General features: G+C 46.2%; 1 protein-coding gene across 1 annotated transcript; it reads right to left on the bottom strand.

The window, feature by feature from the left end:
* Positions 1-710: 710 nt before the first annotated feature.
* On the bottom strand, positions 711-25755 carry LOC134406932 (brain-specific angiogenesis inhibitor 1-associated protein 2-like). Its single transcript, XM_063138611.1, has 14 exons — positions 25682-25755; positions 21053-21128; positions 20828-20914; positions 18785-18846; positions 18437-18508; positions 17272-17409; positions 11881-12033; positions 9893-10087; positions 8484-8712; positions 6202-6403; positions 5004-5075; positions 3589-3754; positions 2844-2884; positions 711-978 (listed from the first exon to the last, which is right to left on the bottom strand). Exons 1-14 carry the CDS (start codon positions 25727-25729, stop codon positions 906-908), a joined length of 1614 nt encoding a protein of 537 aa, XP_062994681.1. The 5' UTR covers positions 25730-25755; the 3' UTR covers positions 711-905.
* Between the last annotated feature and the right edge of the window lie 502 nt (positions 25756-26257).

Here is a 26257-nt window from a genome sequence, read left to right as displayed (position 1 = left end):
GTGAGGTGAATTTAGGACCACAGGGAGCTGCTTTATATTGTGTTGGAGGAAGGGTCCACCTAGCCCAGTACTGTCGACACTGACTGGCAGCACCACTCCAAGTATTCAGGCAGGATTTCTTCCTAGTCCAACCTGGAGATGCCAGGAATTGAACTGGGGACTTTCTGTACGCAAGGTAGGTGCCCCACTACTGAGCTGTGGTCCCTCCTGAAAAGTTCTTAAATATAAATTTAAGACCGAAATCAGTGACCCTCAGAACTTATTGATCCCAATGGGATTTAAGCACACCTTACTTTCAGGCTGGTCTTAAATACCTTACTTGGGAATTCATACCACAGAAATGATGGGGGCTTACTTCAAAGTATGGGGGTGCAACCCTGATAGGATCAAATCAGTGACAGCTTTGCCACGGAGTTCTGAGGAACGTCAACTGCATCCAAGGGCCTTCAGGGTAGAAATCCTGCAATGTGTAGAAGTGACTCTGAACCCTCCTTATCCACCCTAGTTTTCTCCTTCTTCCGTCTGACCTCCCATCCCACATCCAGTATCTTTCTTCGGCTTCTGTTCATCCAACTGTTACACCTCTGCCTCCATCACCTCCACCCAAGCTCCCTCCTGCTTTTCCTATTCTTCGGCTGTTTGTTTCCCCTTACAGGAATTGCTGCCACTGAGTAAAACTGCACCAGGTGGCATCTCTGTTGTATGCCATGCCACATGGTCCAAGCCTGAGGAGCTGCAACACTCTCACTGGCCACAAGAGGGGGGCGGTGATGAGGAGTCAGGCCTGGCCGCTGGTGCCGACACTTCAGCCAGAAACGCTTTGTTAGGTGGGGAAAGGCCACTTGGTGGGGGCAAGAGCAGAAGAGGCGGGGGCAGTGGTCTGTCTCCGCCAATCACTGCACCTCTCACTGGATGAGCGGGGCTGAGCGGTCGTTGGTCACTGTACGTTTCAGCTTGATGTGAGCAAATGGGTTGGTCCTGCAGTGGGAAAGGAGAAGTGGGAGACAAGGAGAGTGTCAGCACAGCAGGAAGGAGGCCCAGATCTTAGCAATGCTTTCTGAAGTCATGTGGAAAGACCTGTTATTCCAAGTCTGCTGATCAGGGGTGGGAAACACATGGCCTGCTGCTGCTGCCCCCACTTCTCCCCGAAACATTTTTTTAAAAAACAAAGCAAAACAAAATGGCCCTCCATAGCAGCTACGGAGCACTAAAATGGACAAATTCAGCTTGCTTGCAAGTTAAAATGTGTCCGTTTTAGCCTCCATACCTAGCATGGAGTACTATGGAACGGTTTGCTACCAAATCTTGGGAGGAAACTGGCTATTTTTATTCTTTTTTAAAAAAGTATTGTCTGCCTCCTTCCAGTGAGGCCTGCAGGGTGGAGGGAAAAGGCCCCCTGCAATTCCCCTCACCCTGGCTGTAGAAAGAGGTCAACACAGGGCAGGACTGAAAAGGCAATGAGGTGGCAGAATGGACGGCACCACTTCAGACTACATACCACATTTTTTAATGCTCCCCCATATTATATTTATTCAAATTTTGTACCTCGCCCGTCAATTCAGCGGAATTCCTGGAGCAGCTAACAAATTAATACACAAATAGAATTTTAAAAAAATCACGTAACACTTGAAACAAACATGGAACACCTAGTAGTAAAAACACCAATAAAACGGACTTTTAAAAGCTTTGCCTGCCATCTAGATAGTAAAGATGGTGTCACAGCCCCCAGCCCTTGGGTCTTGCAGTGTGCATCAGAGGATTCTGATGAGGCTGAGGCACGGGCTACTTCCTTGGGGATGGGACAGTCAATGCCATCTTCAGGGCCAGAGAACTCAGTCCTGCCACTGTCCTCTGGCTCAGAGGATGTGTCCCTGGCAGAACCTCCATCTCTCCAACCTTGCAGAAATCTCAGGCTTTGGAATCGGGTGATTAACAATCCAGTCAGCTCCTCCAGGATGGGGAAGATCCTTATGTAGTTTGACAAGACTACAGGTCTTGTCAGTCTACGTAAGGCTTTAGTTGGCTTTAGCTCCTTGCTGAGACAACATCTTCCTACTATTGTCCCAGCAAGAGAGAGTTCCAGCCAGTAGGACCCACTCGGACCTATCCAGGGTCATCGTCGTCGTCATCATCATCGCCTTGATCTGCATTCCTGGCTTGAACTTACTACTAGCTTCACCTGCAAGCCTCAAAGGATCTCCAAATAGAACAGGCGGTACCAGGCGATCCTTTGTGGGGAGTGAATTCCAAACCTTGGATGCCAGCACAGGGAACGCATGTCTCCTGGTAGCCACCCACCACATCTCAGCATAAGAGAGCACCCTTAGGAAGTTATCCTCTGTGGACTTCAACACTTGGGCAGGGTGTTAAATTCCACATGGTCCTTCAGGTATTCTGGGACCAAATAATTATTGGTTAAAACCAACACTCTGAATTGAGCCCAGAAGCAGACCAGGAGCCAACGTAGTTGATTTATTACTGGAGTAGTATGTGCCAACTTGCCCATCCCGGCCAGCAGATGCATTTTCTACCCAACTATCTCCAGAGGTAGCCCAACAGAGAGTGCATTGCATTAATCTAGTCTGAAGCCAATAAAACCAACCCGAAAATATAAAACCAGCACATTCGGGACAAAAGGGTTGAGCCCAGTATTTTGCCTGCAGTTTCTAATGTACGCAATCATCTCTGTGACTTCTCCACCCACAATGTGTAGTGGTGCAACCCATTCTACCACCTCACTCTTCAGCAAGTGTGGATCAGGCCAGAGACATGGAGCTGGAAGGCACCCGGTGGGTGTCAGTCCTGGGGAACTTCTAAAGCACAATTATGCAGGAGGTTCTTACCTCGAAGGAGAGGCAGTTGGGCTCCCAAACTCATTTGCTAGCTGAAAAGGAAGGCAAGAGAGAAGTTTAAATATTAAATAATCCTTTCTATTCATGCAAAATGCCCACCAACTCAGAAACCCAGGACATCAGAAAATCTTCCATCCGTGGAATTGTAAAAGCTGGGAAGAAAATTTGCACTGAATAGGATCCATTTCAGTTAAGAAATGGTGCTTGGTGGCCTTTGACCACTAGATGACAGCAGAGAAACACAGTAGTAGTATTTGGTAGGGGTGCATGAGAAATTTGTTTCAGTTCGTTTATGACCGGTATTTATTCTGTTCGCACCTCCCAAACCTCATTGTGAGTGCAAATTGCAATCAGAGCTTGTGCATTCCCAAGTTTGCAATGCTGTCACCGGGGGTGGTTGAAGGAGAGAGAGAAATGCATTTGAAAACTGCATATACTAGAAAAATATGCATGAAAAACGCATCCTTTTTAAAAGCGTGCACATGCTTCAGTCAATGGAAGAAAATTGCATACTTTTGAATGCGTACCCAAGTAATTCAAAATTTACATACAAAAGGGGAAAAAAACCCGATCTTGCAATCTGTTTCAGACACAAGTCAGACCGAGCTTCATGGCAGAACTCAGAGAACTTGAAAGAATTTGAGCTTTGCGGACTTCCACATCCAAAGTATTTGGGGAGGCTCTTCCTTCCTTTCCCCTCTCGCTTTTACTTGTACACACCACTCCCCAAACTCACCTGTGACAGGTCGGGGTTTAGCATGCTGTACGGCCGTTGGCGGGACGCAAGGGCGCGAGGTGATGGTCCGTAGCGTGCAGCGTCCCCTGCCTCGGGGCCAGTCAGTGGAGACCCAGCTCGGTCCAAATTTCCTGTGCTGCTGCTGTTCATCTTGCTAAGTGGGAAACTGCCAGCGAGAAGGAAAAGGGGAACACTTGTTTGCTGGGAATGACAGCTGTCCTAACGCAAGACACCTCGAGGCTGCCCGGCTGGGAAAGGCGGAGTAAAAGCAACAGCAGTTCCCCTGAGACAGCTGTTGGGGATTCATCTCTTCCTTTTTTAATCATGAAATGATTTTTTTAAAAAAAGTTACCAAAATAAAGGCAACAAAAAGAGGTACCTACCAATACATAAATAACTAATGAAGAAGTACCTACTAATAAATCCAGAGCACTAAAGAAACCAAGGAATTCACTTATTATAATTCTTAGGCCTCATCTACACCAAGCAGGATATTGCACTATGAAAGTGGTATACAAAAGGCACAAGCCACACTACTGCTTTATAGCCGTATTGAAGTGCACTGACAACTGTTGGGGCCCATTGACACAAGTGATATACCACTTTCATACCACTATATCCTGCTTGGTGTGGCTCCTGCCTTTTATATGCCACTTTCATTGTGAAATATTCTGCTTGGTGTAGATGAGGCCCAAGTCTATTAACAGATGCACTTATGGAATATCTACAGCAAAACGGCCTAAGTAGGAACTCGATACCTAGTGGAAGTGTAAAAACACAATTTATACAGCATATAGAAGGAAGGTGCGCGAGTGTGTGTTATTTTGTGGGTATTTGTCATAAGAAATATGGGCAATATATTTTGTTGGAGTTTGATCAAAGGTTTGAAGAGCTTCACCACAGGAAATAAATGGAAACCGTGGTGCCGTATATCTTTCTTAAAGTTAAGACTGCTTGCTGCATTTGCAGAGTAAGTTTATACACAGTTATAGGCCCAATCTACACCAAGCAAGACATTGCACTATGAAAGCAGCATGAAAGCAGTATACAAAAGACAGGAGCCACACTACTGCTTTACAGCGGTATCGAAGTGCACTGACAACTGTTGGGGCCCATTGACACATTCCATATACCGCTTTCACAGTGCTATGTCCTGCTTGGTGTAGATCTGGCCATAGTCTCCCAAACTGTATCCACCCACTACTCTTCAGTTGGTTGCTTTGGAGATTTCCAATTACACACTATATGCGATTTTGGAGCTATACACAATTGCTTAGAAGGTCTTCATGCAGGTTCAATAGGTTAGACAAAAGATGAAGAAGCATAACTTTAGAGTGACCAGTGGTCTAATGGGAAGAAATTAGCCACTGGAGAAGATTAAGATTGTCCCAAAGGCTCAAACTGTCCTGCCTTACCTGCTGAATGGTTTGTCAGCTCCCTCAGCTAGGGGGAAGGGCCGGGTGTAGGAGAAAGGAAACCAGCCTTTCCTGTAAAGGGGGAAGGAAAGGGGAGGGGGAAACAGACTTTTAGAACAGGAAAGGGAAAGGGGCGCACAGCCACTTAGCATTCTTTCCTAGTTTCAGGTGAGGGTCATGGAGGACTAGTATTAAGAATACGGAAGTCAGAGAAATCTGCAACAGAATCAAAGGAGTTTGAATTTCTATGAATCTGACCTGTGGATTCTGCAGCAGACCAGTTCCCCCCCACCCAAGTCACACAGATTCTGTGGACCGGAGGACCATATATTTTAACTTTCTAAAGTTTTACACAAATTTCATCACAGAAAAATATTTAAAATTATTTTTTAAAAAACCACCGGCTGAAAACGAGCATTTCCCCTATAGCCTAAACCATGAAAATGTGCATGGGGGTGGGTGTGTGTGCATTTTGCGGGGGTGGGGTTGTGTATTTACGCAAATGCAAAGTTGCATAAATTAGAATTTGCACAAATTTGGGAAATTGGAAAAAAAATCTCAGTTTATGAGCGGACAATGGAATGAAAGGCAACTGACAATCCACGAAATGCAGGCGGAGTGGCTTCTTCAAAATCCACAACATCCCTAGTTAAGGGCAAGGAGTGGCAGAAAAAGTAGCCCAAGCCCAGAGAGCCAGGAGCCAGCTGCTCTTCGCAAATGAAGTACAGCCTAACCCAGACTTTTCTCAGTTAGGATACCTGGATCCTTGTGCAAGGAAGTAGACCATGCTAGTGGCTTTGGGCTTGCTGGATTCAGTGTGGGGACACTGCTTTGCACTGAGTCCATTGGTCTATCTAGCCCAGTACTGCTTACTGTGACCAAGAGTGGCTCTCCAAGGCCACGGACAGCACTTGTGGTCCTTTCACTGGAGATGTCTGGGATTGAACCTGGGACCTTCTGCATGCAAAGCACAGCTACAGTTCCTTCCCAAACTCCCAGGTCTCTCTTTCTGGGTTCAGGTGGCAACAGGATCCCCACATCTGATCCTCATGAACCTCATAAGTGAGTTGGATCCAGGCAGGTAAGGGTCAATCGCCCTGGGGGTTGGGGCAAGCCGAGTTCTACACCTTGGGAACAGGAAACTGGAATTGCAGCCGGGCTTGTTTGGGGCAGAAAGGGTGGGGAGGGTCTCACTCACATTTTAGTCATCTCATTTTCCCCGTAATGCCAGCCGTCCCGCGCCTCGGTCACCAATAGAAGGATCATGTCCCCCTCTTGGAAGTTAAGAAGGGTGCTGTTCTCGCCTGCCGCATGCGAGAAGATCGCCTGGACCCTCCGGCGTTCGGAACGTGGAGGCAGGACCGAAAGAGGACTGATGCGGGGAAGGGTCTTGTTCTCCACTGTAGGGGTAAAGGAGCAGAGTTGAGGCTCAGTGCAGAAAAATGATGAGCATCTCTCATGGGGGCCTCATTTTTCTCTCCCCCGGCTTTCTGTTTGGGGCAAAATCGACTCTAGCGTACGACCCTAAAGAGGGGTTAGTGCAGGGGTCCCCAACCTTTTTGGACCCACGGGCACATTTGGGAATTTGAGAAATTGCTGCGGGCACTACCGCAAGATGGCTCTCGTGGTGGGTGTGGCTAGCCACATAGTGGCCTGGTTCAGACAACACGCTAAACCATGCTGCTTAACCACAAAGTGGTTAATGGAATGCATTAAGGTCAATGCATTCCGTTAACCATTTTGTGGTTAAGCAGCAGGGTTTAGTGTGTTGTCTGAACCAGGCCACTGGCTGCTAAGGGGGGCTAGTTAGTAAAAAGTCAGCTAAAGAGATGGTGTGTTTATGCGGGAGGAGAGAAAAAGCCAGCCTAGGAAAGAAGAGAAAGACGACTACCCAAACATTATCCAAAGTTTGCTGAAACCAATTTTGTAAGTGGGCAGAGAGGCAAGAGTTTCATGGGCACCACTGGAGGCCTCTGTGGGCACCATGGTGCCCATGGGTGCGACATCGGGGACCTCTGAGTTAGTGTATTCTATGAATGTGATTTAGGCTGTGTGTGGTGTGTTTTTTTAAAAAAACACACACATTTGAATTGCTTACGGATTCTGCCGTGGATTTTGTGATTCCATATCTATGGCACAACTTCCAGATCAGAAATTGGCTCAGTAGTATTTGGGTTGGATCTGGAGGAACATTTTTGGAGTTTTCCCCAGGGAAAATGGAACAGCTAAACTTTTAAAACAATAGCTTCTTTGGTTGTTTTGTTTTTACTGCAGAAACTGTTCCGTGGCGCCTCACCATATAAAGCTCTTGCTATTTCTCTTTAAAATTTTCAGCGAGGGAGCTGTGTTGGTCTGCTGCAGGAAAAACACCAGCATCTTGTGGCACTTTAAAGACTAACACATTTATTCTGGCATAAGCATCCATGGACACTGTCCACTTCATCAGATGTATGAAGAATTCATATAGATCTGCCAATCTGAGGTTAATACTTAGTGCAGCTGATCAAGTAGACAGTAGCGACTAAAGATTATGCCAGAATAAGGGCGCAAACCTATGCAAGTTTAGACAGAAAAAAATCCTATAACTCCCAGTATCCCCCAGCTAGCCATGCTGGCTGGGGGAAGCTGGGAGTTGTAGGACTTTTTTCTGTCTAAACTTGCTAGGCTTGTGCCCAAAATGTGTTAGTCTTTAAGGTGCCACTAGACTCTCTGTGGTCTTTAAATTCTGCATCTCTTCACCCAGCCTAAACAGTTCCAAAATGGCGGAATTGCCCCGTATTATTATTATTTTTTAAAAAAGAAGGCTAATAGCTCACACAATCGGTTCTTTTCTGATATTCCAAAATCTGGATTTCTGACCAGAATTTAAGAAGAAAATGACCGACTAGACCAGCCTTCCTCAACCTGGGGCGCTCCAGATGTGTTGGACTGCATCTCCCAGAATGCCCCAGCCAGCTGGCTGGGGCATTCTGGGAGATGCAGTCCAACACATCTGGAGCACCCCAGGTTGAGGAAGGCTAGACTGGATGCTTGGAACGTTTACAGAAGGAAACTCTCCCATTCTGCTTACCCCTATATTTGGCAGGTGCTGGCTGAACAAAGAAGGACCCCGAAATGGATTGCAGGTTAGGAGCCACAGATGCAGTGACAGCTGCAGGTTTTGGAGGGCCCATAGGCAGGACACCTTCAACGGCCCCCTCCCTCAGGAAGCCTACTTTGTCACTAGCTGCTATTGCTTGTCATTTTCTTTCTCATCACTGCCACCACGCCAGCAGGCCGTGGCATCTCCTGCTCCTTCTTGTCTTCACCACTGTTGTGAGGGCCAGAGCATGAGACAAGTGAGCAAGCAGGTTGCAAGGGTGAAGAGGAGGAGCCAGTCCCAGGGGCTCTTGTCAGTGGGGCCCTGCTGCAGCACGGCCCCCCAGCAAGTGCCTGACCATGACGACCCTTGACGCCGGCCCCGCCACATGAGATACTCACCCAGCGTTGCCAGGCGGGTCTCCATGGACATCTTGCGAGGCATCGGCAGGGTACAGGAATAGCTGTCGGCAGTCTTGGTCTGCGGAGGGGTCTGAGTGGTTTGTGTAGGTGGCAGGCCTGAGGTGATGGTGATGGGCTCGCTGACTGGCAGGTGGCCCAAGTCCCGGGATCCCCTGCCACGGTGCGAGTCACCATTTGGCAGAGGGGTCACCTCCTGGATGGAGGCGCGCTGTGGAGGATAGGCAAGGGGAGTTATGGAGCGGAGAGAGAGACAGCAAGGAACAGATCAGACATCATATGGGGATGTATGCAGAACCATCCCATTGGCCCATCTTTTCCTGTATAGAGACTGCATTACCTTCAGGCGGAGTCAAGTTCCGGAGGATCCCTCATTGTTCTTGGCTGAGTGTCACGAGGGAACTATGATTTGGATGTATTGCCTGGCTTGGGAAATTGGAACTCCGCTAAAAGGTGTCATTATTTTTATCCCCCCATCCAGCCAAAAAAGGCTCTCACGGCGGCTTACAAAAATATTTCTTGACAATCCCTGCCTACAGGCTTACAAACTAAAAAGCATGACACAAAAGGAAAGGGGATTGGGAGGGAGGAGGAGGGGGGAAAGCAAAGCAAATTCAGGCGCTACATTCTTAGTTACATTAAAGTGGGAAGCGGAAGGTGAGAGGTCTGTGTGACTCCAGAAGAAATGGTGAGGAGTCAAGTCAGATGTTGAACTTCCACAAGTGTCCTATATGCTGTTGATTAAATGTATAAAGGCCTCTATCACGGGCAGTTTTCCTGTTTCTTACAGCAGGCCAGCTTCTGCAGGCTTCTTATAGAGAGAAATGGCTATCAAGCAATCAGGTTCCAATGCGCATGCTAATAATTGCTAGCCGTCTGACACTGATAAGGGTGCAATCCTCATGTCAACAGTTACGCAGCTGCCTAATTTCCTTTGTTTGCTTTACTGTTCTATCTTGCTAGGGAGATTAAGAGGGATCCCCCCACCCCGTACTGGAATGCTGGGATCCCTTAGTCATAGGGATAAATCATTACCCTGCCTGCGATGATTTGGGCATGTACTAGAATCGGGCTGAGGCCTAACCAATTTGGCTTCGCTCCATGGGGGAATGTGCATAACCAACGTGGAGAAGTTTCGGTTCTAGGAATGATCTCTAATATGCTGTTGATCGGGGCCTCGGCATACGCCAGCTGCAAGGACGTTGCTGGCTTTGTCAGCTGAAGATAGGCGTGAGCTTTGTATTTTTTATTCTGCATTCATTTTCTATCAATAAACTGTGGCCTAGTTTCATCTTGGTTATGCAAAGGATCTACTTTGATTGGGCCCTGGAGAGATCAGGCCTCAAGAATAACACAGTCCGTTCACCAGCCCTCCCCAGGCAGAGACTCACATGGTTTGGTCCGAGCTCTGACAGCTCTTCCAGGACCTTGGAGCTGGCAAGGGAGTCCGGGGCTGGTATGGGAGCCCCACCAGACGGGTTATTGGCTGTGAGCTTGACCAGGGCCAGCGCCCGTTCAGGTAAGCGGGTGGGTTGGGTGCACGACGTCTGCCAGATGGGCAACTTGGCTGCCAGCAACTCCCGCACCTGCAGGTAGTTAAAGGAAAGAGAAAAATGCTCCACGTGTTTGTTTTGGTTGATTTTGTTTAACCGGCTTCCGCCTCCTTCCTCTTGAGCTTGGCAATGGACACACGCAATTTTGCATGCGTTTAAATCCATCAACCTCTGTCAATTAGCAACAGTCTCCTACTCCGAGTGGTTGGGAGGTTGTGCTAAGCCCTGCTCCTCACCCCCTGATTCCACTCCCTCCTGCCATGCTAATGGCAGCTTTATTTATTTATTTATTTATTTATAAACATAATACATACAATTAAAGAAAAACAACCTAATACAATAATATTGCGATACATTAAAATCTCATATTTTCGCTTAGCCTATTAACATAATCAAACTTAATCTAAAAGTGCACCCTCCCCCTCGGGACCTTATTCCTCTTTCCAAAAACTCATAGTTTCTTCAGCTGGTGGTTTCCCACTTCCCTTAGACAACACAAATACTAGGAACTGTTTCCAGATTCCCTCAAAATCGTTCGTTTTTGTTATACCTCTTCTCATTTTAATATTACATGTCAATTTATCATTAATAGCAATCTCCCATACTTCTTTATACCACTCTTCAATAGAGTATTCCCCTTGAATCTTCCAGTTCCTAGCTACAATCAACCTTGCTGCAGTCAGCAAATTCGTTATCAATTCCTTAATTTCTTTACTACCTTTGAAATCTTCATGTAGTGAGAGTAATGCAACCCTTGGTGTTTCTTCTATTTTCATTCCAACAATTTCTTCAATCTCTGAAAACACCATCTTCCACAACTTTTGCACATATTTACATTCCCACCACATGTGTAAATACGTTCCCTCAGCCACACAATTTCAAGCCTGCCTTTACGCCCACAAGGACCAGAAACCGAGGGCTAAACCGGACATGATGTTAAATTGGCCTTTGCCTTTTAACACACAAGCTTTTAAATATGCAAATAGCATCAGCTGGGGCAGGGCAAGGATAATGATCGGGATCACATCCAGAGTGGAGTGGAAATCAATTTAACCCTTTCCTCCCCTACCGCGCTCCTCTTCTTAAGCCGGTACTTGCATTCAGCAGAAATCCCCCCACAGCGTCGATGGGTTATTCCCCCCTCCCACAAGCAAATATGGAGGGATTTTCCTCAGGGCTGCAGCAGGGGAGGAAAAATTTCCCCTCCAATAATTTGCAGTGCTCCTAGTTCAGGGTTGCAGAGACTCGGCCCACGGCCCACATGGGGTGCCAATCCTCCAACCACCAACTCTTTCGTGGCTTCCCTGATTTTGTACATGTCCCCCCATTCGAAAAGACTGAAATTCCTCTCCAAAGACTTAGTTACTGGCAGTAAAAGCTTTAAGCTACAGTACTGGTATTTGGGGTGTGTGTATAAGTTTGGCCCTTACACAATTAACTTCACACCTAGTTTGGCCCTTACTTGAAAATTGTTCTGTTCACCGCATTTATATCCCACTTTTCTTCCTAGGAGCCCAAAAAAGTGTCCATAGTTCTCATCTTCCCAATTTTTTTAAGGCTCTGAACCCATATTTCTCCAGTTCTAGAAACACTACACTGCATAGGTTGAGAGATTCTCAGAAGGATAAATTCCTCTGCCTATACCAAATTCTGTACTTGGGTGGCACAGTCACAGAATCAAGGAATGCACAGAGCCTTTCCGGTTTCCTTCTCCTGTCAATGGAAGGGCAAGGGGTGTGTACACCCAAATCACATGTTAGAGAGAGAGAGAGAGATATGCAGGGGTTTCTGCTCCCTTTTTCTGCTGTGGGCTGGAGGCAGCTCACCTTAGTGTGATAGTTGCTGAAGTGCTTGGAGACGGCACACTGACGATCCACCAGAAAGGAGTACCGGCGCCTCTCTTCCGTCAGAGCTGCCTTGTAGCCTTCCGCCACAAACCGATCCAGTTCACTCTGTTTGGTGCTCATGATCTCCACGTACTAAGGCAGGGGAAGCAAAAACATCCAGAACTATCATGAAAACCGGGGGGGGAGGGAGGAAGGGAGTCATCTTGTTCTAATCTGACACCCAACCACTTCACAGACAGGCCTGTACAGAATTCAGTCTCTCCTACATCATACAGTATGCAGCACATTTTGCATTAACTGAATGTAATAAATGTATACTCCATCACTCTTCAACACGGTGAATGGGGGAGGAGGAGGAGAAGCAAGCTGGCTGTACACTCAGCCGGCGCTTGCAGGAGCTCCTGCAAGGGCACTTTGCTCCTGCTTCTCATTCCCTGTGTGGGGAAAGAGACGGAGACCGAAAGGTGGCTGCGCACTTGCAGAAGCTTTCACTTCAGGGAAAGCGAAGGATAAATGAAGCTGACTCCCCAGTTGAAGCGCCAAGTGGAAATACTCTAGCTGGCACTTTAGCTGGAGTCCTGAGGATGTCAAGGAGCGTGGCCACGCCCTCTGACATCATTCAGCCCATAGAGGGCTGGAGGAAAGGTCATCAGACACACACCCACACACCCAACACAGTCCCACATCCTTGCTATAGAGGCTCACCTGGTGCCCATGTTGCAAACTTTCCAGGCACTGGACTACATTGTTTTCGTTTCCCAGGCATTTTAACTTGGTTCTTTTTTGACTTACAACAACAACATTAATTCCGTTAGTTACATCAGTCACCAGCATCACATCAAAGAACCTTCAGAAACTGGGCCTTCCAAAATACATCAACATCCAGAAAGCAATCATTACTTAAAACATGCTCAGTTGTCAGGAAATTCCTGAATCTCTAAAAGACAGCATGACTTGGCAATGCCCGTCATGTCCGTCTAGAAAAACCGCCATGAGCGAGAAAGAGATGATGATGATGATAATAATATCTTATGTTGTGATTTACTAGATCGTACATCGCCATGGAATTCTGAACACCATGAAAGATGGTATAATAATGATGAAATATAAATAAATAGCTGTCATTTAGTCTCTAAATTGTTTAATTAGAGTAGCAAAATCTACAGCCAAAAAGTAAGAACATTAAGGGCCAAGCGAGATGTGGCACCATTCACACAATTGCTAAATGCATGAACCTTTTAAAAATATATATAGAAAGTACAGGGGTTGCAACCCAGATTGGGACCACTAAAGACGACAAAGGTATAAAGCTCCTCAGCTCTCATCCCCCAAGGGTCCCAATCCAGGCCTATTTACTTCTTTAAAATTCACATACTTGCTAACTGCATGAATGGCCTCATGTCTCGTTTGGCCCTAATAACCATCCTCTGCATGTTTATCCCAAAGAAAGTCCCTCTGTGTAAAATGGTGCAGACTCCCAAGTAAGTATCTTTCAGCTTTAAATCCCTTAGGTGTTTTACTCAGTACTCTTAATACAGCCATTGTTATCATCTCTCTTAATGCCCCAAGAATGCAACATGTCCAAGCATGTTTTGGAACAATCATACGTTCTATGACTGCAAGCATCATTTTGAAACCTTCCCCTCCTTTTGGTTTGGTTTCATTCTCAATATGTGGTGCTTTTATTTTTGTTTCAGGTAACTTTTTCCCCACTCCTTGAAATCTGATCTATAAAACCATATTCTGTGGTTTTATATTCTGTTTTGGATATTTACTGAATATAATTTCGCCCCAGTTTACTGCTTGAGCTTTTACTCTTTCTATGTGGGCCTGCAGAAGTTCTGCATCCAGGCCTTGGAGCCTCCTTGGGTTCCTCCTCGGATTTGGCCTCCAAGCCCCGCCCACTAGAAGAATCCCAACTGTTATCACCAATCTCAGACCAGAGATAACAGCAGGGATGTGGGTGCCCCTTGAACGGCTTTGTGCTGCGCTCACGGCCTCCATGGGGATGATATGCGTCACAACTGGCATGAAGAAAGGAAAAATGCCGGGGGTGAGGGAAGGCAATAACATCAGTGGGTGTGGCTATGCTCACTGATGTCATCTGGCCATGGAGGGCTCAGGTGGGAGGCAGTTCAGACCCCACCCACCCCACCCACTTTAAAGCATTGGAAACTTAGCAGGTTGGCATGGCTCACAAAAAGGTAATGGGTTGGATTCTGATTCACTCATACTTATAGCAGACTCACTGAAAGCAATAGTTTTTAAGTCAGCCCTGATTTACTGTCCCATTGATTAAAATTGGTTTACAATCAACATCTGAGGGCTTCCTTAGAGTCCCTCCTCCGAGGGAGGCTTGGAAGGTGGCAACAAGGGAGGAGGCCTTCTCAGTGGTGGCCCCCAGCTACAGAACATGCTCCCCACTGAGGCCCACCTGGCACCAACACTGTCATCTTTGTGGCATCAGGTTAAGACTGCCTTCTGTGCCCAAGCATTTAATGGTATATGATAAGACACTTATGTAAGCTGTCTTGAACACAGCTGTTATTGAAACTGGGTACTGAAACTGTTTTTAGCTATTTAATTGTTTTAAATTGTGTACAATTTTTCCCAGACTATATTTTATCATAATATTGTATTATAATGTTTATAATATTGTAGTTTCTTATTTTTGTGTGAATTGATGTGAACTGCCCAGAGAGCCTTGGCTATTGGGTGGGATAGAAATGGAAGAGATGATGATGATGATACCTATTTTGACCACAAGACTACATATTAGCATTACAATGTATTTGTGTTCAAATGCATTAAGGGGCAAAAGTGCAGGGAAATTTGTTTTGTCCACAAATGCATTTAAAGATCCTGTTCATTCTCATAGCAAAAAGGATCCAGGAAGCCCCCCTGCCCCCTGGACAGAGTTTTTAGCATCCTTTGCCACACTGTTTTGGATTAATTAGTGCAGAATCATTTCTACTGTCCAGTTACATACTCACACCCACCACTGCTGCGTTCCATCCCCCATAGGCAAGCACTGAAAGACTAGGGGACACACATACATGCATGCATGCACGCACACGCACACACACACTTCTTTCACCCCTCTTGAATCATCCCAATTGCGAGTACAAAAGGATAGGGAAAGTGCTCTGAGGTAACTAATCTGCGTTAAGCGATGAAGACCAGCCATTTCTTTACACCCTCGCCAAGCTGCAATGCCAGGGGGCAAGGGGCAATCTCATCGGATCCAGGCGATGAAGGGGTTACCTCCGTGCCCTCTTCCTCCTCGGCCCCCTCCTTGTGGCATCTAGCCTGTGCAGGCCTTGATCCTGAAGTAATGGTTACCGCGGCAACAAGATTGACAAAAGGAGCCTTTCCAGAGCCAACTGCGTTGCTGCTGGGATTCACAGGATGGAGGAGGGGGGTGGTTAGGGGAGGGATGGTAAATAGCAGAGCCAGGGCATCAGACCAAAGTGAATCAGAGAGCGAGGAGGAGCATTAGACCTGAAGCAGTGTGTGTGCATGGTCTGTGTTCAGCGTGTGCACGTCTGTATGGGTTCATCTAACGCCTCAAGCTTGTTGTGCTTGGACGCAAGCGAGTTGTAACTCATTTGCCTAGCGTCCCAAATATACAGGACTCCCATCTTCTCACGGTGCCAGACTTATTAGGCCTGTACACTTTTTAAAGGTTCTGCACGCAAGTTTTTCTGTTGTGCAAACACAGCGCCGCACACTCGTACGTGCACTGTGTGTGGGACGAGTGGCTGCGCAGGGCTCTGAACGCGGTGTTTACGAGTGCCGTGCAAAAGGCGGGTATGCATTTATCTTGGCGCGGATTTATGGCCATATGCGCAACCAAGTCTGCACACGGGTCAGGCGGACCCAGGCTGTGCGTGCACTCCTCGCTGTGTTGTTGCAGGTTGCCCCTCTGCAGAGATTACCTCTCCAGGCACCAAATGGCCGAGGAATGTTAAACCCTTTAAAGACATAAACTTCTTAGTGACCCCAATCCCAACACCCAGACGGCGTCCGGACAAAACAGGCAGCAATTCCAGACTCACACGGGACTGGGAAGGGAACCCTGGCGGTGGGGGAAGCTCTGTAATTGCCACCTTTCTCATCAGAAAACAGATTCACTTTGATTTACTCTGCCTGAGACAGTAGCTGCTCATGCACAACAGAGAGCAGGCGGCATGATCTAGGATGTTTCTATCAGATCCAGCACGCTCCACTGACACACGTCAGAAACCTGAACTTCCAAACATATATTTTCCTACACATTTTGGCATTCAGATACACTGATTTACTGTCCCATTGACTGTTTAGCGTCATGCAAAGACAGCTCCCAAATATTACGCGTTTTCAGAATTTAAAAATACAGTGTACGCTGACAAGGTGGTTCATATTGTGTACCTACCTAAGGAAAACAGATATTTTACCTGTCAAACAGCTGAAGGATATATTGCAGTAGATGATACAATCTGAGGCTTGTTCACACATTCATGCAATTACATGGTTACTCAAGTCTAGGGATCATAGTCAAATATTCAAACTCTCTCCATGACAAAGTGATGTGTTTTAGCTGACATATAAACTTACTCTGTGGTGATTCAGCTGCGATGGCTCATTTACATATCCTAGCCATCTCTCTTTGCAAGCTTTCCCCAACCTGGCACCTTCCAGCTGTGTTAGACTACAGCTCCAATCATCCTCAGGCTAGGGTGATGGGAATTGTAGTCCAACATATCTGGAGGGCACCAGATTAGGGGAAATTGTTTTATGCTATCCTCAGTGAGGATCAAACACCACGTTAATTACATAGCATGTAGCTGACTCCTCTCTTTGTTTTTTATTCTAGTGTAAATGCATGTTTTTTATTCTGGTGTAAATGCACGCTGTCCCGATTAGGTCAGGACCATTGATGCCAGTGGAGGCTTCCCTCGTTTTCTTTAACCCCCATGGAGGAGGGTAATTTATATATATAATCAAGATTGCAAATTCAATCCCTGGCATTCTGGATAACAAGGCTTGGGAAAAAATGTTTCTATATTTGAATAACCACTTCCAGCCTGGACAGATGGTAGTTACCGGGCTAGACAGATCGTTTGTTCAAGTCAGCACAAAGCTGTTATCTTATATTTACATCTTATAAATACGCTTACCAGACTTGTAGAGAGAGAGAGGGAAAGTCTGGCTGATCCATCTCCTGCCCAGATAGCCTGTCCTGGAATTCCACACGTCCGTTTCGGGCAGGACGTGACACTATTCCCTGAGGGAGTGTGTAATGTTCCCATTGTTTTCTGAAACATTTCCCCTCATGGGGGCTGGGGCTGGCATCGCTCTACCCTCCCCTCCTTCCCCCATCAAACGTACCTGCACTTCACGGTCCCCATATTTCTGTGGGTTTTTGCTGTTCTGGCATTTCTTGCGCAGTTTCTTCAGCTCCGCCTGACACTTTTCAATCGACTCCGCTTTGGCACGGTGCTCAACCTGGTATTTCTTCAGGGTGGCCTAAAATGTGGGGCGAGGGCAGGTGGAGAAAGGGGGTGGGCAGCAGACAGAACGGCCAGATCAGCTTTGAAAGACCAGGATCCTCCAAAGTTCTCGCTTTGCCTCATTCTACATAAAAACACAGACCTGCTCCCTCAACCGCAGTTGAGTTTTTCAATCCTTTTGCGTGAAGAAGTAGAGAGACAGATGTATGTATGAAGGAGGGTTGGAAAATGTATCAGGTCAGACCCTTCTCAAATCAATATGGCCATAACGAACAAATTATTGGGTTCCCTGAGGTACGTTGGCTGGCCTCAGCCTAAATGCTAAGTGTGGTTCCCTTGAAGGGAAATCTTGGCCTGATGGAAACAGTGCCGATGGTAGACTCCTATTCCTTCATGCCCATTCTGAGGAGTGAGAAGAGTGGGCTTTGTGAAGAGGTGTAGGCCTCTGTCTCCTCAGCTTTCTCACAGGGACTGACTATCCCTCAGCCTCGTCTTCTTCAAGGGATTGTTGTGAGGGAAAAACAAGATAAAAGACACATCACGACCCACCCCGAGCTGAATAAATTTACCAGCAACATCTTATGTCCCTCACTGCTATACTCACGTGTGATTCCTGCCTCAATGGCACCCTTTATTGTGGGTAAATTTGGTATCTCCCCCAAATGGCCAGCTAAAAGGAATGGAAATGGAGATAAACTGAGATGGAACCAGTGCTTAAATTCTAAATAAAACAGGTGCTGCTGAGGCACACGTCTTCCGGGAACCCACATTAATTGCCATCAAAACTTTAAGTGCGATGACAAGCTGCATGGTTCAGTGGTGAGGGAAAGGCACTCTGCACATGCTCAGAGGTACTTTCCTTCATTATTATTATTTTTTCACAAATTATAGGGTACGGATAGATTCTTTACTGAGCCCTAGCAGAAGATTAAGCTTTGGGATAGAATATTGCAAAAAGAGAACGAGGAGAAAATGAAGGATGGATGGATACACATGGCAACAGACAAGACAAACTGCAAAGTTCAGATTCATGTTTCTCTCACCATCAGGTACTTGATATCCAATTCCAGTTTATGTTCCAACTGAGACAACAGCTCCGAGTGGAAAAGCTTCAGCTGGGACCAGGTGACAGAGAAGCAGGAAGGGAGAAGATGAGAAGTCAGAGAGATGGAGATCAGCACCACCCCCTCCCTCCTTCCCTCCCTCCCAGGACTTGGACGTCCCAAGAATGCCTGCAAGACATGGCAGGATACCAGGATAGGTGGGCCTGCAGGTCCAACCTGAGGCAGCAGAGAGGAGGGGAAGAGGCTATCGTTTTAAACAGGCCCACTGGACTACTCCAGGCAGGCCTGAAGCTAGGCTAGATGGCCTCATCACATATAGATACTCACCGTCTCCTCCAGTTGTACTTGGATCTGTCTGTGCACTTCAGCCATCTGGAACAATGTGTCACCTGTAAGCCAAGGTGACAGAAGGCTTAATATATCTCGGGCATTCCCAGGTTTATGAAAAGGTCTTTTGTCCCATTTGACTTTGGCTGTCCCAGGATAATCTCCTTTCTGGTTAATTCCTTTCCCAGGAATGGTCCAAGATACCCAGACCAGCTTTTAATTGGAACCAAAATCCCAGCAACATGCATACATGGAAAAAAAAAGGCCTTCCACTCTCTGCACAACTTGGGAGTGCAACTCTACAGCTTCTGCCTAGGCATGCAATGTGCAACTGCCGCGTTCTGCCCCATACACACAGAGAGAGTGTATCTATGCGAGAGGATGCAGAGTGCATCTAAACAGGAACCTCTCGCTCAAAAGAAAGTACCGGCCCTGTCTGGTGTCCCAACCAAGCATTGTCTCTGGAGGCAAAGGGACACGCTGCAAGGCCTCCGATGACCATTGTTAAGGGACGGGCAGAGTCACGTCGAACAACCTGGTCTCAAACCATTTAGACAGCAAAGACTGTTTGTATTATACTTCCAACGTTTTACAGCTTTAAAAACTGTCTGAAAGTTGCAGTACATTTAGGGTTGCAAGATGGAAATTAATGGAGGAAACCACTAAAGCATGGCCCCACCCAGAGGCAAAAGGGGGTGGGGCCAATCTTTCTTTCTCTCTTTCTGATTGCTCCCCTTCTCTTTTTCTGCCACTCCCTTCTCTCTTTCTTCCTCCCGCCCTGGCCAGGGGGGCCGCTGGGGAAAGAACAGACTGTTCTTGCAGAGTGCTTTTGAAATTAGGCCGAAGGACGCTGGTTTCTCACCCCTATAGATGGATGCCTGGCTTACACATGCAGTGGAATGAGGCAGTAGAAAGGACTATACCACTTCAGATGACAGGTGATGTTTTTGAAGGCTCCCCTACATCAAAAGCTCCCTATAATGAGAAACCAGCTTAACAGGGAATCACCATTTTTTGTTTTTACTTGCAGGGAGTTGTTTTACACTGTGAATCATTCGGCACTGGAGTCTGTTCTATCAAACAGGATTCTTACTACCTCATTCTGTTGCATGGATTAATAGGGACAGCGAGTTTTAATCAATGGGGCTGTGATTTAAGGGCATACTTGTTTATTTTGGAGTATGTTTGGGTTCTGGTGTTGAAATTAGGGTGACCATATGAAAGGGAGGACAGAGCTCCTATATCTTTAAAAGTTGCATTAAAAAAGAATCTCAGCAGGTGTCATTTGTATGCATGCAGGACCTGATGAAATTCCCTCTTCATCACAACATTTAAAGCTGCAGGAGCTATACTAGGGTGACCAGATACAAAAGAGGGCAGCGCTCCTGCGGCTTTAACTGTTGTGATAAAGAGGGAATTTCACCAGGTGCTGCATGCATACAACACTTGCTGAAATTCCCATTTCTGTTAAAGATACAGGAGTCCTGTCCTCCTTTTCATATGATCACCCTAGTTGAAATAGGAAGTGAAAAAAGGAAACATTGAAGTTGTTCTTTCCTTCAAACAATAAGCACTCACTTTTGTTTATGTGTAGACAGCTCAACGTCCCAATTCATACATAAACAAAGCTGTGGGTTGCTGTTCTCATGTGGCTGGATCCTAAGATGCCCCAATAACTTTGAAAGGCGTTATTATTACACGAGGTCACCGCCCCGGAGCACCCGGTAAGCTATTCATACCAGCATCACTGGCTCAGATATGGTGTATATATCTGAGTGAGAACACAGTTCATGCGGATGCTACTTACAGGATAGGCAGTATCCATATACTAAGCCAATTCCATGCAATTCCAACCTGATTCTGTACCCCTATGCTGTGCTTTGTGGTGCAATTGTGGTTAAGATTCGCCCACAACTTCTTAACTTGCTGACACCTTTCTGCAAATACTGCTTTGCATGCAAGAAATCTCTCAAGGGAGTTCAGTCGCAGGAAATAAAAGTCCTTGACTTCTAAATGGGCAACAGATCAAATCAAGACACATACCCAGCTCCTTGGATCCTTGGCTGTCGCTGGCCAACTCACCGAGTTTCACTAAGGCATCAAAATAACCCTTGGCAGCCACCGTAACTCCTGCAAAAGTGGGCAGGGAGGAAACAGACTACTGAATAATGAATTCCCAACACAGATGTTGTAGGAACCTTTCCCCTTAAAGAAATACCAACTCTGACCTGGCTGGAGGTTGAAGGTCAGACAGGGGTAGTCCATTACCTGAGAGTGCTTTTTGATAGTTTTTCCCCATAGTAACAAAATTCCTTAGACTGGGGTTGAATTGGTCCAGAATCGCCTGGTTGCAAGGGAGAAGAGAATAAATAAATAAATAACAAGATTTTTTTCCCCCAAGCATGACCCAGACAAAATTTAATATCCATTGAGGGAGACTGATGTATGCACTTATCTCCCCCAATGAAATCAATAGGAATTAATAGCACATAACTTCTGGCTTTATTGTTTCCTCAGTGACATAATTCTCTCTGTATTACCTGGAGATAGAAGATCAGTTACAACACAGAGTCTTGTGGCAACTCCAAAAACTAACAAGCTTTTTACTTTCTCAAAGTGCAACCCTATGCATGTTTAGGCAGAAAACAGACCTATAACTCCCAGCATTCCCCAGCCAGGTTGGTTGGCTGGCTGGAGAATGCTAGGAATTGTAGGAGCTTTTTCCTGTCTAACCACGCATACGATTGCACCCTTAACCTTTAAGGTGTCACAAGACACTTTGTTGCTTTTGCTGCAAAAACAACACTGCTACCTCTCTGGAAAGTGAGAAAGAAAGATGGGTGACACGTAGGGAGATAAATGGAAAGGCAAGATGGAGAAGCTGCAAAGCACAAATGACATATTTGAGAAGGTATATAAGCAGATACAAGGAAGGGGAGAGAGAGATTATTATTAATAATAATATTTATTTATATAGCACAAACAATGTACTTGGTGCTGTACAGTATGTATAAATAAAACAGCAAAGTATCCTGCCCAGAGGCTTACAATCTAAAATCACATTAAAACTGGCAAGCAAGGAGTTGGATGAGATGGAGGGTATCTGGGGATAAATACACAGACAGATAAGGAAACTAAAAGTGGGTGGAGATAAAGGAGCTACACTGAAGCATTTTTTTATTGGCTTCATTCTTATTCACTCTTCCTCCAAGGACTCAGGATAGTATATTTAGCCCACCCACCTGCCTAACCTCTCGATAAATTCTTCTTCACAACATCCCTGAGGTAAATTAAGCTGAGAGATGGTGACTGGCCCAACATCACCTGGCAAACATTGCAAGTGAGCAGGGATTTGGACAAAGGGTTACCTCAGTCCCAGTCTAGCACGCTAACCGCTATGCCACATTGGATCTCAGAGAATATTTGAGAGCCAGTGTGGTGTAGTGGCTAGAGTGTCAGACTGGGAGTCAGGAGATCTGGATTCTAGTCTCCACTCAGCCATGGGAACCCACTGGGTGACTTTGGGCCAGTCACAGACTCTCAGGCTAACCCACCTCACAGGGTTGTTGTTGTGAGAATAAAGTGGAGAGGAGGAGGATTATGTATGCTGCCTTGGGTTCCTTGCAGGGAAAAAAGGCTGGATATAAATGCAATAATAAATAAATAAAATTTAGATAGACCAATAGTACCTAGCATTTGCATTTCTAGGGCTTCACATACATTAATTTAGTCATCCTGAAAAGAGCCCTGTCAGAACGGCCATTGTGGTAGGGTAAAAGGGGAAGTCTGAGGGACCAGCAGCTTACCTAATGAGCTCAGAACAGAAGGGAGAGATTTATTTATTATTACATTTATATCCCAACTTTTTTCTTCCTACAAAGAATTCAGTGTTGCTAACATGGTCCTCCTCCTCTTCTCCGTTTTATTCTCTTAACAACCCTGTGAAGTAGTGACCGCCCCAAAGTGAGGTTCATGGCTGAGTAGGGACTAGAACCCGGATCTCCCGAGTCCCTCTAACCACTGTACTGCACTGGCTCTCATGATATGACCTGGGGGTAATGCGGAGGGGGTGGAATTCCTCCCAACTCATCCTCTTACAGTACACCAGCTCAGACATCATGTGAGTAGGTGAAAGGATACCTGAGGGGGCAAAGGAGAAGGTGTGAAGGAATGAAAGTATAGCTGGACAACAGAGAGATGACTGGATTAAAAGTGCCCCTGGGATGTGAAATGAAGGCCGAAGGAGGAGTATCTGGACAGGCTGGGATGTGGTGGGGGAGTTTGGATAAATGGACTAGAACAGGAAGAAGAGCACGGTAAAGGGAAAGAGGGGGAATTTTTCTGCTCTAGGCCATCAGCAAAACCAAGTGGCCACTTGCAACGTTTTGTGGGCCCATAGCCATACAGTCTCTGTGCCCTCCACAGTGTCGCCTCCTTCCACTGCTCCCCAGTTTGGGGCTCTGACAAAGTGAGTATAGCTGCTCCAGTGCCACCAATTACTTTCCATCCGGAACTGGGAAGTCGGCCAGCATGTAGGGTCAGGGGTCGGCCCAACATAGACCTGCAAGCCTTGGCAGGGACCCAACCATGCGGCCCCTTGGTGCTAGCCCTGTGGTAGAGTCCTGAGGTGATAGAGTGGACTATATCATGTAAGAAAGGCAGTAAAAATCTAACACAGAAGGAAAAAAGGCATTTCTTATGATGCTTGCTTTCTACCTGCAAAGAGGTGGGTTTTTTAAAAAAAAAAATGGATGCAGCAGAACATTTAAAAATGGCATCAAAATCCTGCAGTCTGTAAGAAAATAAACAAAATGGAATCCTTACTTCAACATTGCAGAAAAGCAGATAAAGCAAAACACACTTTAATTACTATGTGCGATATGTGTGTGTGTGAGAGAGTGTGAGATGAAACAGCAATCTAGATCTGTTCCACCCTTTCTGCCACCTCATTCTTGGCTCATTCTGCTGGATGCATAGATCTACGTCGTCGTTTCACCGCACACAAAAATGCATTTTCACACATAGTAATAAAAGCTTGTTTTGATTTATCTACTTTTCTGCAATGCTGAAGTAAAGATTCTACTGGCAGCTTGTTTATTTTGTCTCAGACTGCAAAGATTCTGTTTTCAAAAAATCTCTCTTCCGTTTTCTTTTTTTCAAATTTGCAACACTTATGTCCGCTAAAATATTATTATTGCAATTACTACTACTACTAGAAAATTTTAGCAGCATCTGTGGAAATGCCTTAAAGAGCTGTGTGGTGAAATGGTTAGATTGCTGGAATAGGACATGGGAGACCCAAGCTCATTGAGCCAATGGGCCATTCCTTGTCTTTCAGCCTAACCTACCTTACAGGGTTGTTGTGAAGCTTGTACACCATCCCAACCTCCTTGGAGGATAAAAATGTTACTACTACTACTACTACTAATAATAATAATACACTGATGAGTATAAGCTTATGTCTCAGCACATAACAAACATCCAAAGTCAAATCTACCAGCATAGCCTGGATTTCACAGAACTCAAGACAGTTCATGTCTCCCCTTAAGCCCCCCTTCCCAACCGCAACAAAATGATGGCCCCCTTCTCAGCATCTGCTTTAACAGCTGTCAGATGTGTCTCTGTTGAGCTAAGACAGCAAAGAGCACAGAGCACAGGAACCCTGGCTGATGTGCGTGTTTCCTCCGGATAAGGAACAGAATATCCCATCCAGTTGGAGTCAAGATGTGTAGGGAATGGCCTCTGCACATTTCAGGGTCAGGATGGGGGGAAAGAAAGGGTTAAGTTTCCCTCTTCATCTCCTGGCCAAGTACATTGAGGGCGAGATTTGGCATGGAATTTGCTTCATTTCCATAAGGGGGGTGGGGGGAGAGGAGAAAAACACACACACCAAAACCAGACACACATACAAAACCAGACACACACACACCTCCAAAAGCTTCCAGCTTCATCAGAACCAAATCAGACAAGAGGACGACCCACAGATTTCATCCAAAGCAGGGAACCCAAACCGGAATCCAGACCCATCTCTAGTTAATTAAGTGTCCCTCTTCCAAGGAAGGAACTGAACCAAGAATCTTTGATGAACTTTTCCCGAAGTTTTTCCAGCTACACACCCAAAAGTGCAGACTTGCGTCTAATAAACAGCAGGGCCCAAATAAATAAATAAATGTCTTTAAACGCCTGTTGCTGCGTTTCTCTTTGTAAATCCCGCAAACAATGGAATGTTAGTTATCTAAAAGTGTTATCTTTTAGTGATCTAAAAGAGGAGCAAAACTTCCTTTTTAATCCACACCATTCCCGTCATTTTGATATGGGGGGGTGCTTTTAAGCGGGGGGGGGGGGCGAATTTAGGAGATCTTGATATTAAATGGTATGTTGCCTACTGAAATCAAGGAATTTCTACCCATGCAAAGGTTAGGGATGCACAGAGAGGGAGCAGGTGAAGGGGGTTTGTGGGAACACTCTTATCTCTCTCCCCCCCTACAAACCCCTTCTCTTTTCTCTGAGCTCAACGCGCGCCTCCCCCCCCCAGATCTTTAGGAGGTGAACAAAAGGCGGGTGAGAGCAGCCAGAAAGCAAAAGAGGAGGTGATGGGGGGGGGTGTATAATGTGTGTATGCCAGGATTGTAGGATTGAGGCGAAGGAAAGGAAGAACGGAAGCAAGCGAGGGAGGGAGGGAAAGAAGTTGAGAAAAAAGCGTATTAAAAAAGGGGGGTTGATGGATGAGAAGCGGGGGTGGTGGGAGAACAGAAGGTGGAATAAACAGCACAAGGGGAGAGACATATTGAGGAGTGGAAGGAAATCTAGGGAAAGCTGAAAGAGATGGGAGGAAAGAAGGGAGAAAGAGACAGAACGGGGAAGGGATGAAAAGAAGGCTAGGAAAGTCAAGCTCACCCGGTAGACGTTCTCCGTGAGCCGGTTTACCTCCTCCGAGCGGGACATGATGCCGGGGCAGTGAGCGCAGTGGGGCCTGGACGGGGCGGGTTAGAAAGGGGGAGGGGTTGGGGCCCGAGGGGGAGGGTCTTCAAGCAGGGGAAGCAGGAGGGGAGACGGAGTCTGTTTAACAAGGGAGGAAAAGGCTGCGAAAGGCCAAAACAGTGGCGGAATCCAGCTGGATCCTCAGCAGACGGACCACACGCAGACAGATACCCGGCCATAGTGAGCTGGGGGAAAGCGTGTCAGGCTCTCGCCAAATCTCTAAAGTAGGCCATTAAAAATACAGCACGTATAGCTTTAAAGACACATCGTCCATCGTTACCAGCTGTGCGGGATCTGATGTCTAGAGTCTTAATTTTTATGAACCACTCAGAGAGATTCGGCTATGGAGAGCTATAGAAATGTGATGTATAAATAAATAATAAGTTAATAGAAGCTGAAACGTCTTTTTGTGTGTGGGGGAGTAATTTGGTGAATTCCTATTGTTTACAAATTTGCTAGAGAAAATACAAAATGTGCATTCTCCCAATTTCA

The sequence above is a fragment of the Elgaria multicarinata genome, chromosome 11 (genome assembly GCF_023053635.1).
Source record: "Elgaria multicarinata webbii isolate HBS135686 ecotype San Diego chromosome 11, rElgMul1.1.pri, whole genome shotgun sequence".
Lineage (NCBI taxonomy): Eukaryota > Metazoa > Chordata > Lepidosauria > Squamata > Anguidae > Elgaria > Elgaria multicarinata.
The sequence above is the reverse complement of the archived record's forward strand: the minus strand, read 5'-3'. Positions and strand labels throughout refer to the sequence as shown.